General features: G+C 39.7%; 1 protein-coding gene across 4 annotated transcripts in view; it reads right to left on the reverse strand.

Moving 5' to 3' along the window:
* Positions 1-5,650: 5,650 nt before the first annotated feature.
* The window catches only part of LOC124596070 (RCC1 and BTB domain-containing protein 1-like), a 196,996-nt gene continuing 180,700 nt past the window's right edge, over positions 5,651-21,946 (reverse strand). Inside the window, exon 12 of one of the 4 annotated variants that reach the window (XM_047135052.1) lies at positions 5,651-6,188. In XM_047135052.1, coding sequence (XP_046991008.1) covers positions 6,048-6,188 — 141 coding nt within the window. In that variant the 3' untranslated portion in view covers positions 5,651-6,047. The remainder of the gene's footprint in view (positions 6,189-21,946) is intronic. The other 3 variants (XM_047135055.1, XR_006978279.1, XR_006978280.1) reach the window with 3 other exon arrangements.

Consider the following 21,946-nt stretch of genomic DNA (forward strand, 5'->3'; position numbering starts at 1 on the left):
GGCGTGAGTCGTGTTTCGGTAGCTCAGTTGGTAGAGCACTTGCCCGCGAAAGGCAAAGGTCCCGAGTTCGAGTCTCGGTCGGGCACACAGTTTTAATCTGCCAGGAAGTTTCATATCAGCGCACACTCCGCTGCAGAGTGAAAATCTCATTCTGGAAGCCAAAACTAATTTCCCTAGACACGATGTCCACACTAACCAGGAACACAAACAATGACTGGTGCAAACACTGGACCGACAAATATTAATACCTAATCCAACACATTGTTCCTTTACGAAAAGGAATGCAAATTCCTCTAATTACTAACCACAAGACACTGTGGAAACATTTGCAAGTGAGCCAAAACCCATGTACGAATATGTAACACCAAATTAACTAGGCACGCTCATACACACTATCCCACAGTGAAACCAGGCATATGTCAGCTTTCAGTCCATACAACAGAAAACACATCCTAACTATTGATTGTAAAAGGTAAGAAATCTAGCCAATGCTTTCTCCATTCACAAATAAGGGTAACCACACCATCGGACAGCTACGCAAAAAGAACTAAGCACTTGTGCCACTTATGAGAATACAGAATAGTATGCAGTACCTCACTGCTGCACATGATGATGCGATGAGAACCTGTCACAACAACATCTACGTATGTGATTCCATGCCTCAGCGATTTGAGCCCAAAAATCTATCACCACACCTGCTAGAGAAGGCACATACTGCTGGCTAGTTGTTCTCTACTGCATGTCATGAGACAGAGAAGACTCTGTCTGTGGTGTACTCAAAGTCTAAGGAGGCTTAAAGGACAGTTAGGTAGAACCACTTCAACAGAGAACACCATGTATGGTAGGTGGCATGATTTTCAAATCCTCAGAAGGCAGGATCACTTGGCTCAATTACAACAGCGTCATACACTGCTATCAGTCTCTCGGTATGTTTTCCAGCCCTTGTGCATACTGCTTAATGGGAAGTAGTCAACTTTTACTCAAGTGATCACTTCCTGATCTGAATTCACCTTCCAGACAGAGTGGTGCCTGAAAGTAAGTCACCACAGTGGACGCTTGAAAGAGCAGGTGGACGCTGTGCTTGAGCACCATGACAGCATCCAGAAATGATCCAACATGCCACCAGTTATTGCCACTGACAGTAATGATTCAGTTTACAGACACTACAGAGTGGCTACCGAGGGGGGTAATTAGGACTTAATTCCACCACTAATGAAGAATACAACTGTCCCTTCTCTATGCGGCAGCTGGGTTCTACGTTAGATTTACATCTGCCTATACTGAGGAACGTACTGCAGTCAGCCTAGTAGAGATCACAAGTTAAAAACCGTAGCGTGTTCAGTTCAAATTTCATGTCTGGCAATTCATCCAATATTTATGTAAAGACTGAAAATGACAATTAACTTCTGAGGTGGATTTCTATTTGAGTTTAATGACTGTGTCAAACTTTAACAATGACTTACAATGACAGTGTTGATTAACCCTAGGACTCACTCTGCTAAAATTTCCCTAGTAATCCATCTGGGGTCATACATGACCCCAATCAATATATAATTGACTGTGTGTACTAATCATTCAGAGAACAATGTACTGTCATTTAATACTGTTTGTTTACATTTTATTTATTATTTAGACACATTTCACAGCTTTTTTAACAGGTATGCACATAGTAGAATTAAATTACATATGGCAGAGTAATTACATATCAGAAGTTACAATATTACTCTAAGTCATAATTTGTTTCACTCATAAATGTTTCACAATGGCTTCAAATTTACAGAAAATGTGATGAACAACTCAACAGGAAACATAATTCTAACCGGAATCCATACCATAGTCATCTGCACATATTTTGCAAGTAGTAACTATTTCAGAATGTTCCTTGCAAACAAATTTGTTACACTTTTTGCATGTTGAACTGTATTTTGTGTCCTTTGATCGGGGGCAAATGGAGCATCTGCCTCGCTTTCTCTTCTGATTGTCGGGTATTACGTCTGGATGTCCATTGTCTAACAGATCATCAAATCCACACCGTTTGATACTGCTAATAATATCCTTGTTCCTTGCTTGTGGTAAACTCAAACGACGTTCCACTTGGGGCTTTGCCATTTCATTGGCCAACTTCATTAGAAAAAGACTTCTCTCTGTTTTTTCAACAGCAACACAGAAGAGTCTGTAGGCATTGAGTGCAGCTAGATCGACAAGATCATAAAATACTGCTAATGGCCAACGTTTTGTACCCTTTTTCACAGAATAGTAAGAGCTCATTTGATCTAGCGTATCAACACCTGATTTTGTTGAGTTGTAATACAACACTACTTCTAGTTTTCGTTTCAAGTTGTTTTCTTTGGGCACTTCAAATGATTGACGTTGTGTTGACAGGAGTAGCACAGCCTTATTTCTTTTTGGAACATACGAAACTAATAGGGTTTTACCACTGTATGCAAATCCGGTACTGCATTCTTCCTCAGTTTTCGAAGGCAAAAACTCTTTTGGGACTTCTTTTCTTGTAGAACGTAGAGTACCTACAAGTGTCAACTTCATTTTCAACAATTCTTGGCCAAGGTCATAGCTCGTGAAAAAATTGTCAGTGGTAATATTCCTACCACTGCCAGCCAGATGACGCACTAAATCTAAGACCACTCTCTTGCCTTGATTCACTTCTCTCACATCACCACTCCTTCCAGTGTACATTTGAAGATTTGTCAGATAACCATGTTCACAGTCTACTGTGCACCATATCTTGATGCCATACTTTCCTGGCTTTGAAGGAATGTAGACCTTGAAACTGCACCGACCTCTGTATACGCAAAGATGTTCATCAACAGTAATGTTGCTGGAAGGTATACATGATGTTTGACATTGCACGGCAAACAAATCAAATATTTCCTGTACAGCTTCAGCCTTATTTCCAGTCCTCTCTTTCCTTTCAAGTCTTGTGATGCGGTCGTCAAAACGAAGTGAACGCAGAATGTCCTAATATCGCCTCCTCGACATAGTAGCACGGAATAGAGGAGTTCCATATTCAGAGTCTTCTGTACGCCATACAGAATCAGCAAGCCTAAAAATGAAAGAAGTTCGCATCTGTCTGTATCACGCCAGACACCGAATTTTCCAGACACTTTCAATTCATTTCCCGTTGATTTGTGAACTGAACTATTATATCCAGCAATTCATTAGTAATAAACTGCCTGAAACAGTCAACAGCTGAGCTAACACTAACAGTACTAGGAATACCTGCTGAAAATCGTTGTATGTTGCGGATTGGAAATCTACGAATTGATGGTTCTTTTGTACTCCATGCAATATCCCGACCCCTGCTTACCAGTGCTGCACTTTCATCTTCTCCACTGTCATCATTTTCAGCAAGAATATCATTCTCTTCTAATTCATGTAAACAAATTTCATCACTTTGGTCTACCTGTGTCTCTGTTCCATCATCTTCGGCGTCACTACCTTCTGAATCACTACTGCTACAAAATAAGTCTTCCATAGCTTGTTCTACACTATAGCCAGGAGCAAAACGTATTCCATCCATGCTGAAATTACACTGCAACAACAAACGTACAACAAACGTACAAACGAACTTCCAGTTTGAGGTTAGTTCTGAGTAACACCTGAATAACACCTGAATTCAGTGTTACCAACTCAAAATACCTAAGAAAGAGATTGATAGTTGATAATCTATACATTCTATGAATGTTACATATAATCTATCTGGGGTCATAATTGACCCCAACAGTAGTTTTTGTTAATTATTGATTTAAATGTTGCGTCAAGCGCTCTAAAAATTTTTGTGAGAGAACTACAATACTGAGTGGTAAAAGTCATAAAATTCTGGATTTTTACAAGAAATAGAAATATTATTTTATCCATAGTAAAGATGATTGGGGTCACCTATGACCCCAGAGTGAGTCCTAGGGTTAATGAAAACAAAGTCTTGCTGTGCACTTGTGGTTAATTTTGATGATCACATACAATGTAACAAACACTGAAACACCTATTATAAATGGTTTGGACTTCATCCTAAGAAATTTGTTTTTGCCACACTGAAACAATAGCAAACTGACTTGTCTGTGTTAGGTTACTGCATTCAGACTGTATAGACCTATTGTCAGGTGTAGTATGTAGCTACCTATTTACATGTACCGAACTGAAGCACGAGAACCCCAAACTGCTGTAAACAGTAGTTTTGACTACATCGAAGTGGTATAAAATTTTTGCACTTCAATCTTTGGTGTGGACTACATTATTGATAGTAGCTTATTTTCACTGCCAGCTTTTCAGCCAGTTATCGGAGGAGGTGCCGGTTATTGAGGACATCTGTGCAGGTAAAGCAGCTAGGCTAAAAACCTCTTGGCAGATTTAAGTTGCCCCACCAGTCTCTGAAGTTTTGTGGATGTGGAAAGCTGACAATTTCTTAAGCAAACCTGTTACATGTTTAATAACACTAAATACCACTTTTCCACATTACTTTTACTATTTTCTCAGTCATTTACAGAGCCCTCTTGGCTGGGCAAGCCTTGTAAAACAGAGGTGTGGCAAGATGGCCCACCAACTATTCTGCTCAATAGCCATGCATTTCATCGGTGCACAGTGCATCCTCACAATTCAACTGGTTAAGCCAAGATTCCCATTCCCTGTGACACACAATGTTCCTGCATCACCAGTCACTGGAGGATGTCCAGAACTTATGGTTACAGAGGACTGATGGTGTTTACCAGTCCCAAGCTCAGGAAATCCATGTTCACCTAGCTTGTACTCAGTGAATTATTGTTCAGCTTCCTGAGGTGCTCACCCCCCCTCCCTTCCCCATCATAACACAAGCATAGATATGTGCTTGGTAGTGCTGTGATGCTATTTGATGAGTGAGTTTCTTTGTGGTATGACATCAGTAGTAAAATAAAAGGTATTTGAACAACTGTTATGACTGTGCCACTCCTACCTCAGCTTTGCAAACTGACCTTAAATCCAACAGAACCCTGCACAAATGTGGGAGTTATAGCACATTCACACCTAAGACTGTGCAGTTACTCTGTTAGTTATGCCCGTCATTGCTGTCGCTCTGTTAATCCTAGGTGGCCAGTTTTCAAAATACGTTTTATTACGATGTTCAATGAGGAAAAAGCATTGCTGAAAACCAATGTATGGTCCCAGAATGAAACTATGACTTTAGTGAAATGAGCATTGCTGTGAAGCTGCCTGGCAGGAAAACCAGGCGTTGAACCAAGCCTTACACTCAGATCATTTCCTTTTATACAAGAAGAATTATAGCATTTAATATATCTTCTTGTAGATTTTACACAGGTATTAACATAATATCAAGCAATATAATTCTACATTTGCAATAGAAAAATAAGCAAAACTTTAAAAATATGAAAACTGGTGGTGAATGAGAAATAGTGAGCATATATTGTACTTTACTTCACTATTACTGTCATGATTTCTGGTAACAAGTCTCAAAAATTGTGTGCGATGCATTATTTCTCATAACCAAATGATTAATTTCTGCTCTATTACCAACTAATATTTTCATATAGTCATCAAATATGTAAAGTTAGCTCTAGTTGTCACACATTTTCTTTTGCATATAATATGCTAGAATACTGAATATCAAATTCACGAGAAAACACAGAAATTTTATACCAAATTGAGAACAACAACAAGTACAAACAGATTTATTTACAACAGTACTAAATTACAAATAAAAGTTAGTTAACAATTTCAAGAATTTCACACTTTGCTAATAACAATCTTAGATCGCAGCATGTTGGAATATAAAAATACAGAAACCAGTGCTTTACACTCACATATAAAATCTTTACGTGCCACAGAATACTGATGTGTATATCACAGGTCATTCATAATTTAACAATACTCATTTACCAGTGTAAAAATCTGTTGTGTTGCTCCATCCCCAAAAAAATTATTACCGCGTGGGAGAGTTCAACACTAGACAATTCATGTGTCTCTTTTTTTTCAGACAGATTTAAATCTTCATTGTAATCATATTTGAGTGTGCTCAAGATGAGAACACAAGAATTAATCTATGACTTAAATGCCCCATTATGAGCAGCTCTACGTATAAAATCTTTTAGGGTGTCACCTTCAAGTTTACTGAAATCATCTGTCTGAACTACAGCTGTCATGTGATTCAGACAAAACTTGAAGCAGAACTCCTCAAGTTCCTAAAATGACAAACAAAACAAACAATAAATTATAAATCAATTATAAGGAATAAAAGAATAATCATAAATATTAAAATGCCTACAACTCATCATCAATCACATAGGTTCAAGGAAATGGAAGATAAATATCCAAAAAAATACACCTTCCGAAAGCAAAGAATACACATTTTGCAAACAATAACTAGAAAACAATGCATACAGCTTCCAAAGGCAGTGTAGCGCACGCACACACTCCGGAGGCAGTGTGCACACATTCTGAAGAAATGTGCACATCTTCCAACCTTCCAAGTCTTTTAGTGGGATTTTACACAATGAAACAGAAAAGATTTGCATTCTGAAATCTGAACAAAACTGTACACAAGAATGTTAGTAAACTGGGTGGAAAGACAAGAAATGCAGTCCATAGTAACAGCAGGAATACACAATAGGAATAACAGAGAAAAATAAATAAAACAGTAAATATCTTATATTTCATTACAGCAAAATGTAGATAAAAATACTGAAGAGATCAGCAGAAGAAAGTGGTTGCCCACAAGAGCATATTGTAGTTGTTGCATGTTACATATTTGGCTAAACTGAAAGACAAGAATATAAACGCAATAAGACTGAGCAGTTAACAGATAGTATTTCCTAGTGGTGTATGTGGAATGACTTGTTACCAACATGTGGTGCATTTGAAACTACAATGGGCATTCAATAAGTAAGGTAACACATTTTTTTCCCAAACAGCTTCGGTTGACAAAATGTGGAATTTGTTATGTGACATCATGGAATATTCCTGCTTCAGCTCCTACAGTTTCACGAAATTCCCATAGGTGAGGGTGCTATATGCAGCCTTCAAAGTGGCATCTGCAACAGAGGTGCTTCCCAAACAGAGAGCTGTTTGTGGATTTCTTTTGATAGAAAACCAGAGCATCACAGATATTCATACACTTTGGGTGAGGCATCTGTCATCATTGCAACAAGGTTGCACAAACCTGTCCAATCTGCCATCTGCTACCCTTAGGAAACGGAAGAAACAACTTCAATGTGTTCGTAGCCACAAATATGCACACGAATTTCTCCTCTTCTATGAGAACACAAGGCCCCACAGAAATCTGTGCATGCAAGAAGAGTTCATAAAACTTCACTGGACTGTCCTTCCTCATCCACACTACAACTCGGACCTCGCACCTTCTGATCTCCATTTGTTTGGCCCAATGAAGGACGCCCTCCATGGAAAGCAGTACATGGATGGTGGGGAGGTTAATGATACAGCAAGACATTGGCTCCTACAATGACTAGTAGAGTGGTACCATGTGAGCATACAGGACCTCCTAGTAAGGTTGTCGCACTGAATGAAGATTTTGTTGAAAAATTTGGTTTTGTAGTCAAAAGAGTGGGGAACAACATGGTATAATGGAATCCTAAATAAATCCAACCTATGTTTAAAAATAAAAAAGTGTTGCACGTTGAGTGCCACTCGTACAGCAGATAACTTGATCAGGCAAATCGCCACTAAACTGATGGCCACCAATTTCTTCCACTGACCTCTTCAATTAGGTTAAATTTCCTCATGAAAACAAAGCCAACAGCAATTAAGCCTGAGCTGAGATTTGGTAATGAAAGGCAGAGGAAAGTGAATTAGTCTTTTTGAACTACTTTAACTACTACACCACTCCACTCAGTTTCATAACAACAAAATACTGACAGAAGTATCAGTCACAATAAAAAATGGCGCAATACTCCAGGAGGAAATTAACGGCAGTAAGAAGAAAGAATATAATTTAGGATGATGAGCCACTAGATACAATGATAAAATAAAATAGATAACTAGAACCACAAATCGAGAAATCAATTAAGTACAAGCAGTAGGCAGACTAAGGCAAAACACAAGCAAAACACTGGAAATTGCAGGATAATGCACTGAATAGATAGGGTGAAATAATATCAAGATAAAGAAAATCCTAAGGTGGTGGTGGTGATATGCAGTGTTTTCAGTGTTTTCAATCATACAAGTCATTTCTATCAGCTTCCAGACAAGGAAAGTAAAGTAGCTGTGCATCAACTCAAATACTTCAAAAAGACAAGAAAAAAAAAAAAAAACCTGCAGAAATACCTCTTACACTGTCTTACATATACAGTGAGTTTCAAACTCTTTGCAACAAATGTCTAAGGGTGGGAGATCGTATGACGGAGCAACTTTTGTTAGAGACAAAATTTTCACTGATGCTTGCTGGCAGTGCTAGCCGTGTTTCTGTTGAATTTTCCAGCCAAAGGATAACGATATTTCACAGAACCCCACTAAATTGTTAATGATTTTGGTTTGTTGGCTGGTTGGTTGGTTGGTTGGTTGACTGACTTACATGGCATTAAGGGATTTAACAGCGAGGTCACAGCACCTCAATCCATGAGTAGTTCATCCAAAATTAGAGATGTCTGTGAAGTGCTTGTTCAGACAATGAAAGTACATAGAAACACTATGACTGAGGCACTGAAGACAATACTGATGCCAGAGCTGAGAAAGAATTTACACATAAGAGTATGGATAAGATCAGCATTTAGGTCAGAGCACATGATGGGTCTCCCAAGGCTCACATCCAATGGTGAGAAAAGTCCCAACCCTCTCATTTGATCCCAACAGGCTGATGAAAGGCTGAAGGCAGAGCAAAGAATGTATCCAAGTCGGGAGATTCAGAATAGTATATGTGAGAAGGCTGATAATTTAATGGATATCAGCTGGACAATCAATAATAAGAGAAGAGAAATAGATAAGGCAGCAGACGGATATCCCTGGGGTTCGTTGTGTGATGGCAGTCGCCCCTATTACAGCCACTCACCCCTGCTTTAGTGCAGTCAAGGCATTAAAGAGTGCTCACTATTGAATTGAGAGCTACCTCTAAAATAGCAAAATGAGTGCAGTAGAATGAGAGACAAACCACATCTAGAAACAATTAAAACAGGGTAAGACAGTGAAGAAAGACTCAGCAGTCAACGAGGTATGGTCCAGGGCTTCCAGACCTAGCATGCAGCAGGAGGTGCCCCAATTGCAGCCAACATGACCCCGCCCCAAGGTAGCCTAAATCCTTGTACCAACCTGCTCAACCATCTGTGAATCATCTGCCAGTGTCTGAGGCAAAAAATTTGGAAGGTCATGGAGGGCCAATAGAAGGGTCATTCCATCAGGATATAAGCTACTTTCCATAAGACTACACAACTACAATGTGGGGGTGGCTCGTTATGTAAAATAAAACTATGGGTTAGCCTTCTATGACCAAAGTAGATTCCTTCCAGGTGGAATAGAAGGAAGTGTGCCAGACAGCAGTCGTTTCCTTGACAGTGCAGAGTTTATTAGAGAGGGCAGTAGCCAACCAAATGTCATTCTATCTCCATATAAGTAGAGGTCATATTCGCACCTGCAAATCCACATCTGGGAAGAGGCACAGCAAATGGACACGAGTAATCACTCCTATAGCTAAATAGTTGGCCAGTTCATTTTCTGAGGTACCCACATGACTTGGAACCAGAAGGAAGACAACCAAGCAGCAATATGACTAAGTTCAGCAAGGAATTCATGACTAGCAGGTTAGATACTTCCCTCCCGAGGCCCGACAAGACGCCTCCTGAGACGCGGCAAGGTAGGAGTAGGCAAAATGCAACAGGGAATAACAATATTAATGTGCTAATAGTAAACTGCAGGAGCGTCTACAGAAAGGTCCCAGAACTGCTCTCATTAATAAACGGTCACAACGCCCATATAGTACTAGGGACAGAAAGTTGGCTGAAACCAGACGTAAACAGTAATGAAATCCTAAACTCAGATTGGAATGTATACCGCAGAGACAGGCTGGACAGTGAAGGGGGAGGCGTGTTTATAGCGATAAGAAGTGCAATAGTATCGAAGGAAATTGACGGAGATCCAAAATGTGAAATGATTTGGGTGAAGGTCACGGTTAAAGCAGGCTCAGACATGGTAATTGGATGTCTCTATAGGCCCCCTGGCTCAGCAGCAGTTGTGGCTGAGCACTGAAGGATAATTTGGAAAATATTTCGAGTAGATTTCCCCACCATGTTATAGTTCTGGGTGGAGATTTTAATTTGCCGGATATAGACTGGGAGACTCAAACGTTCATAACGGGTGGCAGGGACAAAGAATCCAGTGAAATTTTTTTAAGTGCTTTATCTGAAAACTATCTTGAGCAGTTAAACAGAGAACCGACTCGTGGCGATAACATATTAGACCTTCTGGTGACAAACAGACCCGAACTATTTGAAAAAGTTAACGCAGAACAGGGAATCAGCGATCATAAAGCGGTTACGGCATCGATGATTTCAGCCGTAAATAGAAATATTAAAAAGGGTAGGAAGATTTTTCTGTTTAGAAAAAGTGACAAAAAGCAGATTTCAGAGTACCTGTTGGCTCAACACAAAAGTTTTGTCTCAAGTACAGATAGTGTTGAGGATGAGTGGACAAAGTTCAAAACCATCGTACATAATGCGTTAGATGAGTACGTGCCAAGTAAGATCGTAAGAGATGGAAAAGAGCCACCGTGGTACAACAACCGAGTTAGAAAACTGCTGCGGAAGCAAAGGGAACTTCACAGCAAACATAAACATAGCCAAAGCCTTGCAGACAAACAAAAATTACGCGAATCGAAATGTAGTGTCAGGAGGGCTATGCGAGAGGCGTTCAATGAATTCGAATGTAAAGTTCTATGTACTGACTTGGCAGAAAATCCTAAGAAATTTTGGTCTTATGTCAAAGCGGTAGGTGGGTCAAAACAAAATGTCCAGACACTCTGTGACCAAAATGGTACTGAAACAGAGGATGACAGACTAAAGGCCAAAATACTAAATGTCTTTTTCCAAAGCTGTTTCACAGAGGAAGACTGCACAGTAGTTCCTTCTCTAGACTGTCGCACAGATGACAAAATGGTAGATATCGAAATAGACGACAGAGGGATAGAGAAACAATTAAAATCGCTCAAAAGAGGAAAGGCTGCTGGACCTGATGGGATACCAGTTCGATTTTACACAGAGTATGCGACGGAACTTGCCCCCCTTCTTGCAGCGGTGTACCGTAAGTCTCTAGAAGAACGTAGCGTTCCAAAGGATTGGAAAATGGCACAGGTCATCCCCGTTTTCAAGAAGGGACGTCAAACAGATGTGCAGAACTATAGACCTGTATCTCTAATGTCGATGAGTTGTAGAATTTTGGAACATGTATTATGTTCGAGTATAATAACTTTTCTGGAGACTAGAAATCTACTCTGTAGGAATCAGCATGGGTTTATTGACTTCTGCAAGGTATTCGATACAGTTCCCCACAGTCGTTTAATGAACAAAGTAAGAGCATATGGACTATCAGACCAATTGTGTGATTGGATTGACGAGTTCCTAGATAACAGAACGCAGCACATCGTTCTCAATGGAGAGAAGTCTTCCGAAGTAAGAGTGATTGCAGGTGTGCCACAGGGGAGTGTCGTAGGACCGTTGCTGTTCACAATATACATAAATGACCTTGTGGATAACATTGGAAGTTCACTGAGGCTTTTTGCGGATGATGCTGTGGTATATCGAGAGGTTGTAACAATGGAAAATTGTACTGAAATGCAGGAGGATCTGCAGCGAATTGACGCATGGTGCAGGGAATGGCAACTGAATCTCAATGTAGACAAATGTAATGTGCTGCGAATACATAGAAAGAAAGATCCCTTATCATTTAGCTACAATATAGCAGGTCAGCAACTGGAAGCAGTTAATTCCATAAATTATCTGGGAGTACGCATTAGAAGTGATTTAAAATGGAATGATCATATAAAGTTGATCATCGGTAAAGCAGATGCCAGACAGATTCATTGGAAGAATCCTAAGGAAATGCAATCCAAAAACAAAGGAAGTAGGTTACAGTACACTTGTTCACCCACTGCTTGAATACTGCTCAGCAGTGTGGAATCCATACCAAATAGGGTTGATAGAAGAGATAGAGAAGATCCAACGGAGAGCAGCGCGCTTCGTTACAGGATCATTTAGTAATCGCAAAAGCGTTACAGAGATGATAGATAAACTCCAGTGGAAGACTCTGCAGGAGAGACACTCAGTAGCTCGGTACGGGCTTTTGTTGAAGTTTCGAGAACATACCTTCACCGAGGAGTCACGCAGTAAATTGCTCCCTCCTACGTATATCTCACGAAGAGACCATGAGGATAAAATCAGAGAGATTAGAGTCCACACAGAGGCATACCGACAATCCTTCTTTCCACAAACAATATGAGACTGGAATAGAAGGGAGAACCGATAGAGGTACTCAAGGTACCCTCCGCCACACACCGTCAGGTGGCTTGCGGAGTATGGATGTAGATGTAGATTCTCTAATAGCTACAAAACACTGCATGTTCCTCGCAATGATTGGCGTTCCTGACTGGCAGGAGATACAAAAGCATAACCCACGCTCATACACAGTTTTTGATCCACCAGTGTAAAAGATGTTAGCATCCTGACACTCCTGAGGAACAGTACATAACAGACGCTGAAAGGTCATGGGGAAAGTGAGAATTTAGGACCTTGAAGTAGATTGATCCATGGCGAGCTGAATGAAGTACCAACTCAAATGTCGAACAACTGGTAGGATAAAAACTGATTAATATAAAAAGAAAAGCCCCAGTCATGGAGGGTAAGTAAAATGCGATGGTACCAAGTGCTCTGTGTGTGTGTGTGTGTGTGTGTGTGTGTGTGTGTGTGTGTGTGTTGGCATTAGAAAAAAAGCCTGTTGGACTGCTATTTACAACTGGACCAGATGGTCAGCTGTAGATCGTTCATCCTGAAAACCACACTGATGGAGAGAACAAAAGGTCCCAAGTTTCAAGAACCCAGCTTAATCTGTAGACAACCATCCTATCAAGCAGTCTGCAGAGCATGTTTGTAGGTAACTGGTCAGTATCTGTGAAGAGACATTGGGTTTCTGCCTGTCTTAAAGACTGGGACGACCATATTATCTCGCCAAACTTGGTTGAAGACCTCAAGTAGAAGTAGCCTTTGAGCAACATACAGGTGTTGGTGTGTGTGATGATGAATTGAATCAGAGCCTGGAGCCATGCTGTGAGACAAGGCAAGAGCCTGAAGCAGTTCCCCATCAGCGGAAGGTTCATTATATGATTTGGCATGGTGGGGGTGGAACATAGGGGGAGGGGGGGGGGGCATTTCTAACTTCTTGTATCTGCAGTAGAAAGACAGCTAGATAAGAAGAGAATGCCAATGTTGCTGCAAAGTGGGTCAAAAAGTTTTCAGCAAGAGTCAATGCATCAGTCCAAACACCATCCTGAAGGACAAGACCCAGAACATCTGTGGATCACTGGTGGCCCACACTGGGATGAAGAGGCGTATGTATCCAGGAAGGAGACATAATGCTCCGAGCATTACTTCTTACTCTGTTTAACTAGATAGTAAGCCTTAGCACAAAGTCATTTAAAACTCATGAGGTTGATCTGTGAAGGATGTCACTTTAAATGTTTTAGGGTTTTTCAGCAATCCTGATCATTAAATCTACAGTTGAAAGGGTGCCACTGGCAGCACTGGAGTGGAGAGTGGCATTATCACTGAGGAAAAACAGATTATGGCCAGTAAGAAATTGGCAAAGTAGAAGGCCCTTACCAGACAAAGTGGTATACTACCCCACACAAGAGATGCTGAGGGCTTTAAAATCCTGCAGTAGGAGAAAACAGGGAGAAGGTTGTTTGTTAAGGAGGTAAACTCAAGGTAAATAAGGGCCTGCCTGTATACATGTAAAGGTTGCAAATGGTGATCACTGAGGAGTTTGGACTCTCACTACCGTTGCTTCCGAAGTGCTCCCAAGGGGAATCCACTTACTGACCTGATCAGTGTGAACCAATGTACAGTGGGAACCACAAGCGAGGAGAGTGGTAGGAGAACTGGTTTCAAAAATATTTAGGTAGTACAAGTGATGGCAACTGGATGTCATACCAACAGGATGTGGGCATTCATATTTTTTGTGCGCCTTAGTATACAGCAGGCAGTCAATAGATTTCTATTCCTTTATTTTCTTGTGTTTCTTGAAGATTGGAAAAAAGTGGTATGCCATGCAACTGACACACAGAGATGGCTGCTCACAAGGACTGCCTTCATGGAGTGACCATCTGCAGTTACCGCATTCTGGGTCCACTGTGCAGTGGAATGACATACGACAAAAGCACAGGCATCAAAAGCACCTCATGCACGATGAGTATAAAGTTCCATGACACACCTGCACATCATGGCTAACTCTTGAGAAAGACATGCCCTTCAAAGCCTAAAATAAAGACACACATACGTATTCTATTGTCCTTGGGACAAAATGTACACCTCATCGGGGAAGATTAGCCCGTAGCTCCTCTACTGTTTAAGAGTGAAAGGTCTTGGTAGAAGATGATTCCTTGGACCATATTTGAAATCTTGTATGGAGCAATGGTCACTGGTATGTTACCCAGTTATTCCAGGACTGAAGAGCTGTAGATCGTGCAGCAGAAGAGAGTCAATAGCAATCCATTGTGCATTTTTCCTAACGACTCAATTTCTCCAAATTTATCTTCAATATTCCCTGCAAAAAATAAATGTTTTGTCGCAGTAAAAATACCCCATCAGTTCAAGCACATACAAACAACTGAATACATTACTTTGCTCTTAGACTTCTGGCTTGTCCCTCTTCACACAGGGTGGCCAGGGAAGTCAAACACTAAAGTTTCAATACCTATCTGAAGAGACGGCCAGATCAATTGTTCTAGCATAATTTAAGACGTTTCATGTGCAGAACAATCATCCTGATGCCACCTTCTCCAGTCATGGGCTTGCCCCACAGGTATAAACCAGCCTCAGCAAACGCTATGTGGCATGATGGCCAATGCCGGGAGTCCTGATGCCCCAGTAAGACGGGCATCTACTCCTTGGCATTTGTGGAGACGCAGCAGCTCAGGCATCAGCATTGTGATCCCTGTTTTGTCACAGGGCTCAATTGAAAGGGTACAAAATGACCCCATCACGTCAGATTGGCTACGGCATTTTGTTCTCTTCCTGTAATGTTCTCTCAGTATAATGGACTTTAAATTTGATAACGTTAGTAAATATCTTATAGCCAAAAATCAACAAAATTTATTCCATTGTTATTATCCACACCCTTTATGTTTCCTTTTTTTTACTGATTGGCCTGATGGCAGGTTATGACCACCACCTAGGTATTTCTTGCCCAAAGCAAATCAGGTTTTGGAGAGAAAAGGGATCAATGTAAAGATGACTCACTTGGATTTTTATAAGGTTTTATATTTATGCTGTTTTCACTGTTGATCCTTTAGTTTTTCATGTAATTTATTACAATTTTATGTTCCTCTCACAGAATTCCTTCTTCCTCTTCTTCTTCTGAAGTGGCTAACAGGCATACTTTTTGCCTGTCTGCAAGTTAACATGTCATCTTTACTGTAAGCAGCAATCTATCTTTTCCTTATGCTATTAGCGGATAACAAGTTGAATTTAACATTTTGCTGAACTTCATAAACTCCAAGATTTTATAAATTTGTAAGAGGAGTTTTGTCTCATTATTTTCTCAGGATGATACAAAAACTTCCCAAAGTTAACTGTGATTTTCTTTTTCTTTTTTGCAATGGCCTTTTTTCTAGTGTCAGTTGGTTTTCTCTTTGTCTTTCTGTATGTTAATATAGTTCCTAGTTGCTGCTTGCTTGTAATCAATTTTTTTCTGTATCTCATCTCAATTACTTAATCACCTTTTTTCCTGGGTCATACTTTTAACCGCTGTTCATTTCAACATCTTTGTGAAATTCTCCAATTTTTCTTCCATGTCTTCCTCTAAACTGCTTCATTCAATTCACATAACTCAACAAGTAGTGGAGGGGTTCTTTACTGTTTTTAGTCCCTGTGTATTAGTATACTGTACATCAATTCCAATAGCTTGTATTAACCATCACAGATATATTTTTACTCAATTTGCTAATTCTATGCAAAATCATAAGTAGTTTTCTTTACATGAAAACATCCAATGTAGCCACTGAATACAATAAGCCTGTTTACCTTTTAGATTTAATGTACAAACATCAGCAAAGGTATTGGGGCTTCTTCTGGATAGTAAACTATCCTAAATGTGTTAGGTGGTGTACGTCATATGTGATGGGGAAACCAGCTGGACATTCTCCTCCTGACACACACTGCAATGTGTTACAGAAGTTTTCTGTTTGGATATGCCCCAGAACATGTATTAAGAAACTAAATGTACTTCAATTCTGAGCTATTAGACAGTGCGTTGGAGCAATAAATTCGCCACCAAGTAAGTCCTTCTAAAACTAAGTGACTGGCAGAAAGAGGATATCAAGGCGAAGACAAACAAACACCACTGTTAGTGAAAGGCTTCAGATGTCTCAGATTTATGTTTTCTTTGATACAGAAGTACCAAATATTATGAATGTACAGTAATGAATATGAAACAACAGACTGCCAGCCTGAAGATTTTCATCTAGCAGGCAGAATGGGGGAGTAGTTTAATGATAATGGCGATGTAATAAATTGCCTGGAAAGTAAATGCCAAGATTTTTTGCAAATACATACTTATGGCTCTAAAAGAAATGAGGGAGTTAGTTGTGCATATTACTGCCCTAAGTTGCAAATAGCTGAGATGTTTTTATTGCCACCATTAAGTAGTATTTATGCTGCAGAAGTAACAACAATTAAAGAAGCAGTTCAGTTTGGAACTGAGTAGGAAACGAAGTGCTATTGCCGACAAACTCAAAGGGCTTTGGGCCAGTTAGATCATTGAAAATGGAAAGCTGCTTAAAGGCATATTTACGATGTGATAACATTAATACCAAAAGCCAAAGAAATTAAATTCGTTCTTCTAATGTGGGTAAAGGGATACTTGGGCATTCATCCTAATGAAGTATTACATGGCCTTAGCTAAACAAATCAAAGAAGGATACTTGCTATTTACACAACTTCCATATTCTGACTTCCTACATACATATCAGAAAAAGAGGCTTATGATCAATGGGAAACCCAATGGCAAATACCGCAGCACGAAAATGGTTTCATTCACTTCAGTTCAGTGCAGTGCACTATATCAACAAAACCTTGGTATGGCCAGATAAATTCACCAAGCAGATATGTAACATCTATTATTACAATAAGGCTGGGAAATGCGCGTTTTCCTACACATATCTACAGGATTAGACTGACGGACGCTCCTACATGTAGCAAACATCCAGAACATGATGGAGATCTTGATCATATCATATAGGGATGTTAAAAAAACACTGTCTTTAAAATTTAATTGAAGTCACTAATATAAGCAATGGCTATATTGTCTGCCACATAAAGGCAACAAATTTAATTAAAAACAATTATAATCTTTAGAACTTTCTAGTTTTCTTTGTAAAGGTTCAAGTTCTGTCTTATGTCTCTAAATGAAATTAAGTATGTCAAAAGAGGATATGGTAGAGAGTAGCAAGCAACTTGTTAGTATGTATGAGTTTATATGTTAATTTGCTTGTAAGTAATAATTTTTAGTCCAAAGTTTTTTTCCACATAAGACAATTATAGGCATTACTGAGTAGGTAAATAAAACTGATATGGTCAACTGAATTCTCTGTTTCACTGCACACTGTATCTAACATAATATACAGTGTTGTCAAGCAGTCCTGTATTGATAATTTATGCATAACAATTGGAAACAATTAAAGCTATTTATAGCTTACTTCTTGTAAGAATGTGGAATTGTGGTTTATTTAGGTAATGAAGTGCATTTGCAGTCCATTTGGTGTGCACACTGGAGACATGTCAAAAATTTTGAACACAGTTAGAGTGATTTTTACACTAATAAATAATAGCTCTACAATAAATAACAACACTATAATGGTATTCCTTGCAATATGAAATACGAGGTGCATTCAAGTTCTAAGGCCTCCGATTTTTTTCTCCGGGCTGGAAAGAGATAGAAACATGAGCATTGTTTTAAAATTAGGCCGCGTTCATTGTCAATACGTCCCAGAGATGGCAGCACTGTACGGCAGATGGAATTTTACTGCCAGCGGCGAGAATGAGAACTGTTTTAAATACTTAAAATGGCGACGTTTTCCTTACTTGAACAGCGTGCAATCATTCGTTTTCTGAATTTGCGTGGTGTGAAACCAATTGAAATTCATCGACAGTTGAAGGAGACATGTGGTGATCGAGTTATGGATGTGTCGAAAGTGCATTCGTGGGTGCGACAGTTTAATGAAGGCAGAAAATCGTGTGACAACAAACCGAAACAACCTCGGGCTCGCACAAGCCGGTCTGACGACATGATTGAGAAAGTGGAGAGAATTGTTTTGGGGGATCGCCGAATGACTGTTGAACAGATAGCCTCCAGAGTTGGCATTTCTGTGGGTTCTGTGCACACAATCCTGCATGACGACCTGAAAATGCGAAAAGTGTTATCCAGGTGGGTGCCACGAATGCTGACGGATGACCACATGGCTGCCCGTGTGGCATGTTGCCAAGCAATGTTGACGCGCAACGACAGCATGAATGGGACTTTCTTTTCATCGGTTGTGACAATGGATGAGACATGGATGCCATTATTCAATCCAGAAACAAAGCGCGATTCAGCTCAATGGAAGCACACAGATTCACCGCCACCAAAAAAATTTCGAGTAACCACCAGTGCTGAAAAAATGATGGTGTCCATGCTCTGGGACAGCAAGGGCGTAATCCTTACCCATTGCGTTCCAAAGGGCACTACGGTAACAGGTGCATCCTACGAAAATGTTCTGAAGAACAAATTCCTTCCTGCACTGCAACAAAAACGTCCAGGAAGGGCTGCGCGTGTGCTGTTTCACCAAGACAACGCACCCGCACATCGAGCTAACGTTACGCAACAGTTTCTTCGTGATAACAACTTTGAAGTGATTCCTCATGCTCCCTACTCACCTGACCTGGCTCCTAGTGACTTTTGGCTTTTTCCAACAAATAAAGACACACTCCGTGGCCGCACATTCACCAGCCGTGCTGCTATTGCCTCAGCGATTTTCCAGTGGTCAAAACAGACTCCTAAACAAGCCTTCGCCGCTGCCATGGAATCACGGCGTCAGCGTTGTGAAAAATGTGTACGTCTGCAGGGCGATTACGTTGAGAAGTAACGCCAGTTTCATCGATTTCGGGTGAGTAGTTAATTAGAAAAAAAATCGGAGGCCTTAGAACTTGAATGCACCTCGTACATTGTATCCTGTTCAAATTACGTCCTACATAAATTCACCCACTGAGAAATAACGTTTCAGTGTCAGTGCCACATCAGTTTGCTTTTAAATGAACCTAAATTCATCTGCATTAACTTGTTTCCTTTTAATTTATTATAAATTTTCATTCCCTTATACTGAGGTCCCTGGACATACAGTTTGAGTCAGTGGGTGGTGAGCATAAAATTTTCTTTGTTTCTTGTAACATGTGAATGTACAAAATGGTTTCCCTAAAATACTTCATGTCTAGTGTATGGAAGACATGGTTATGATTTATAGCGCACATATTTCAAAATATTTGTTCTGTATTTTTAGTATCAGCACTATGTTACCTCAAAAAACAATACCATACCTAATAATAGATTCAAGGTAGCTAGCTTGTATATGCTATTTGTCCTGTGTCCATGTCAATAGCAGCTTATAATATTTGCACTGCAAATGCAAAGCTGTTCATTTTGTTTGTTAGGTACTCTATGTGTCCTGGCCAGCTCAAATGTTTATGCACATTTAAACCTAAGAATTTAACTGAGTCATCTTCTTTTATATCTTGGTTTTTGTGAACAATCATAATCTGTTCACATTTTTCGTCATGAGAATCTTCACTATATTTAGATTCAACCCATTTAGATGAAACCAAGTTTCTAAGATAGTGACAGTACTGATCACAGGTATGGGATTTTTTTCCAAATGATTTTCAACCAACACAGAAGTATCATATGCAAATAGAACTGATGGGGACAAGATATTTAATGGTAAGTCATCAACATAGAAGAGGAATAGAACTGGGCCTAATATGGAGTCTTGTGGAATGCCCTGAGATATTTTTTTCCAATCAGAATAATAATTTGCCCCATATAAAGAGAGGCTAACTCTTTGCTTTCTGTTTGATAAGTAGGATTTAAGCCATTGTAGGGCACTGCCCCTAATGCCATACTAATGAAGTTTGTAAATAAACACTCCATGGTTTACAGAATCAAATGCCCTTGTGACATTACAGAAAATTCCTGCCACTTTATTGCTCTTGTCTAATGATGTACTTATAATCTCAATGAAACTGTTAACTGCATATATGGTGTTTTTCCTTGCTGAAAACCAAACTGATTGTTTAGAAAGCAAACACTTACATGATATCCTTGAACAAGACTAAATCTGGCATAATGTATCCATCTTCCTCTCAGAAAATTGTGCCCAGCAATGGCAGACTTGATTTTCAAGCTAACAGAGAATGGTTTGTTAGAGGCCAACTCGAACCAGATGTTTAGGTAAAACTGGGGACACTCAACCTGTGCACAAGAGCCACACTAAGGATGGGTCAGATATGTTGACAAGTAACTATGCAGTCATGATAGAAGTGGAATGTCATGATCATATCTACGCAAGTGAAACTGGAAGTTTTGGCACACAATATCAGTTTACAGAATGATAAATATCAGATGTAGTCAACGCACACTGTCCTTTTGATGCAGTATATGACTATTTCAGCAAAACGTTTGAAGATATTGGACACAAGAGTAAGTCATGGAGTACATATCAGATGAAATATATGAGCCTATGTCTGAAAATATAACATATATTTCCTTCAGAAAAACACAAGGTCACTGAATCCTACAACTGTTGATTAAATAATCACTTTATTCGGCCTTTGTTTAGAAAATGGTAACTATAAAACTATGCGGCTTGAGAATAAATTTGAATAATACTTGTTGCAACATATATTCAATGCAAGTATTACAATCAGTTTTTTTTCTTTACTTATAAGCTGAATCACATAACTAATGAGGAGATACTGAATAGGATTGGGGAGAAAAGGAGTTTGTGGCACAACTTGACTAGAAGAAGGGATCAGTTGGTAGGACATGTTCTGAGGCATCAAGGGATCACCAATTTAGTATTGGAGGGCAGTGTGGAGGGTAAAAATCATAGAGGGAGACCAAGAGATGAATACACTAAGCAGATTCAGAGGGACGTAGGCTGCAGTACGTACTGGGAGATGAAGAACCTTGCATAGGATAGAGTAGCATGGAGAGCTGCATCAAACCAGTATCAGGACTGAAGACCACAACAACAACATAAGCTGAAAAATAATTTACAATTAGTAACCAATCTGCGATGACGAATAAGTTGCTAGATTAGGTTTACAAGGGTTTTTTTTCTATGGATGCAGAATGAAACATCCAAAGAAACAGAAGTCAAGATTTCAACAATGGTTTGAAATTGAGCAGTATTGTGTAAACTCAATGAACAAAAGGAACTACAACTGAATGAAGAACAGTGGATGTGGAACAATGTAAAGAGTGACTACCTAAAACAGAAAAAGACTGATGAAACAAGACCTGAGGCGGAAACAAGAAATAGCCTGACTGGAACAAGGAATGAGGGACTGACCAAATGAGATGAAGACAGGAACGAGAATGACTTGAGGGACTGTTCCTTAGGAGACATTCCTCAGTTGTTCTGCTCATTTTAGTGAACTGTTCCTATGAACCTGTCACTTCAAAAATGACTCACCTCTAC

The sequence above is a fragment of the Schistocerca americana genome, chromosome 2 (genome assembly GCF_021461395.2).
Source record: "Schistocerca americana isolate TAMUIC-IGC-003095 chromosome 2, iqSchAmer2.1, whole genome shotgun sequence".
NCBI classification, from domain to species: domain Eukaryota; kingdom Metazoa; phylum Arthropoda; class Insecta; order Orthoptera; family Acrididae; genus Schistocerca; species Schistocerca americana.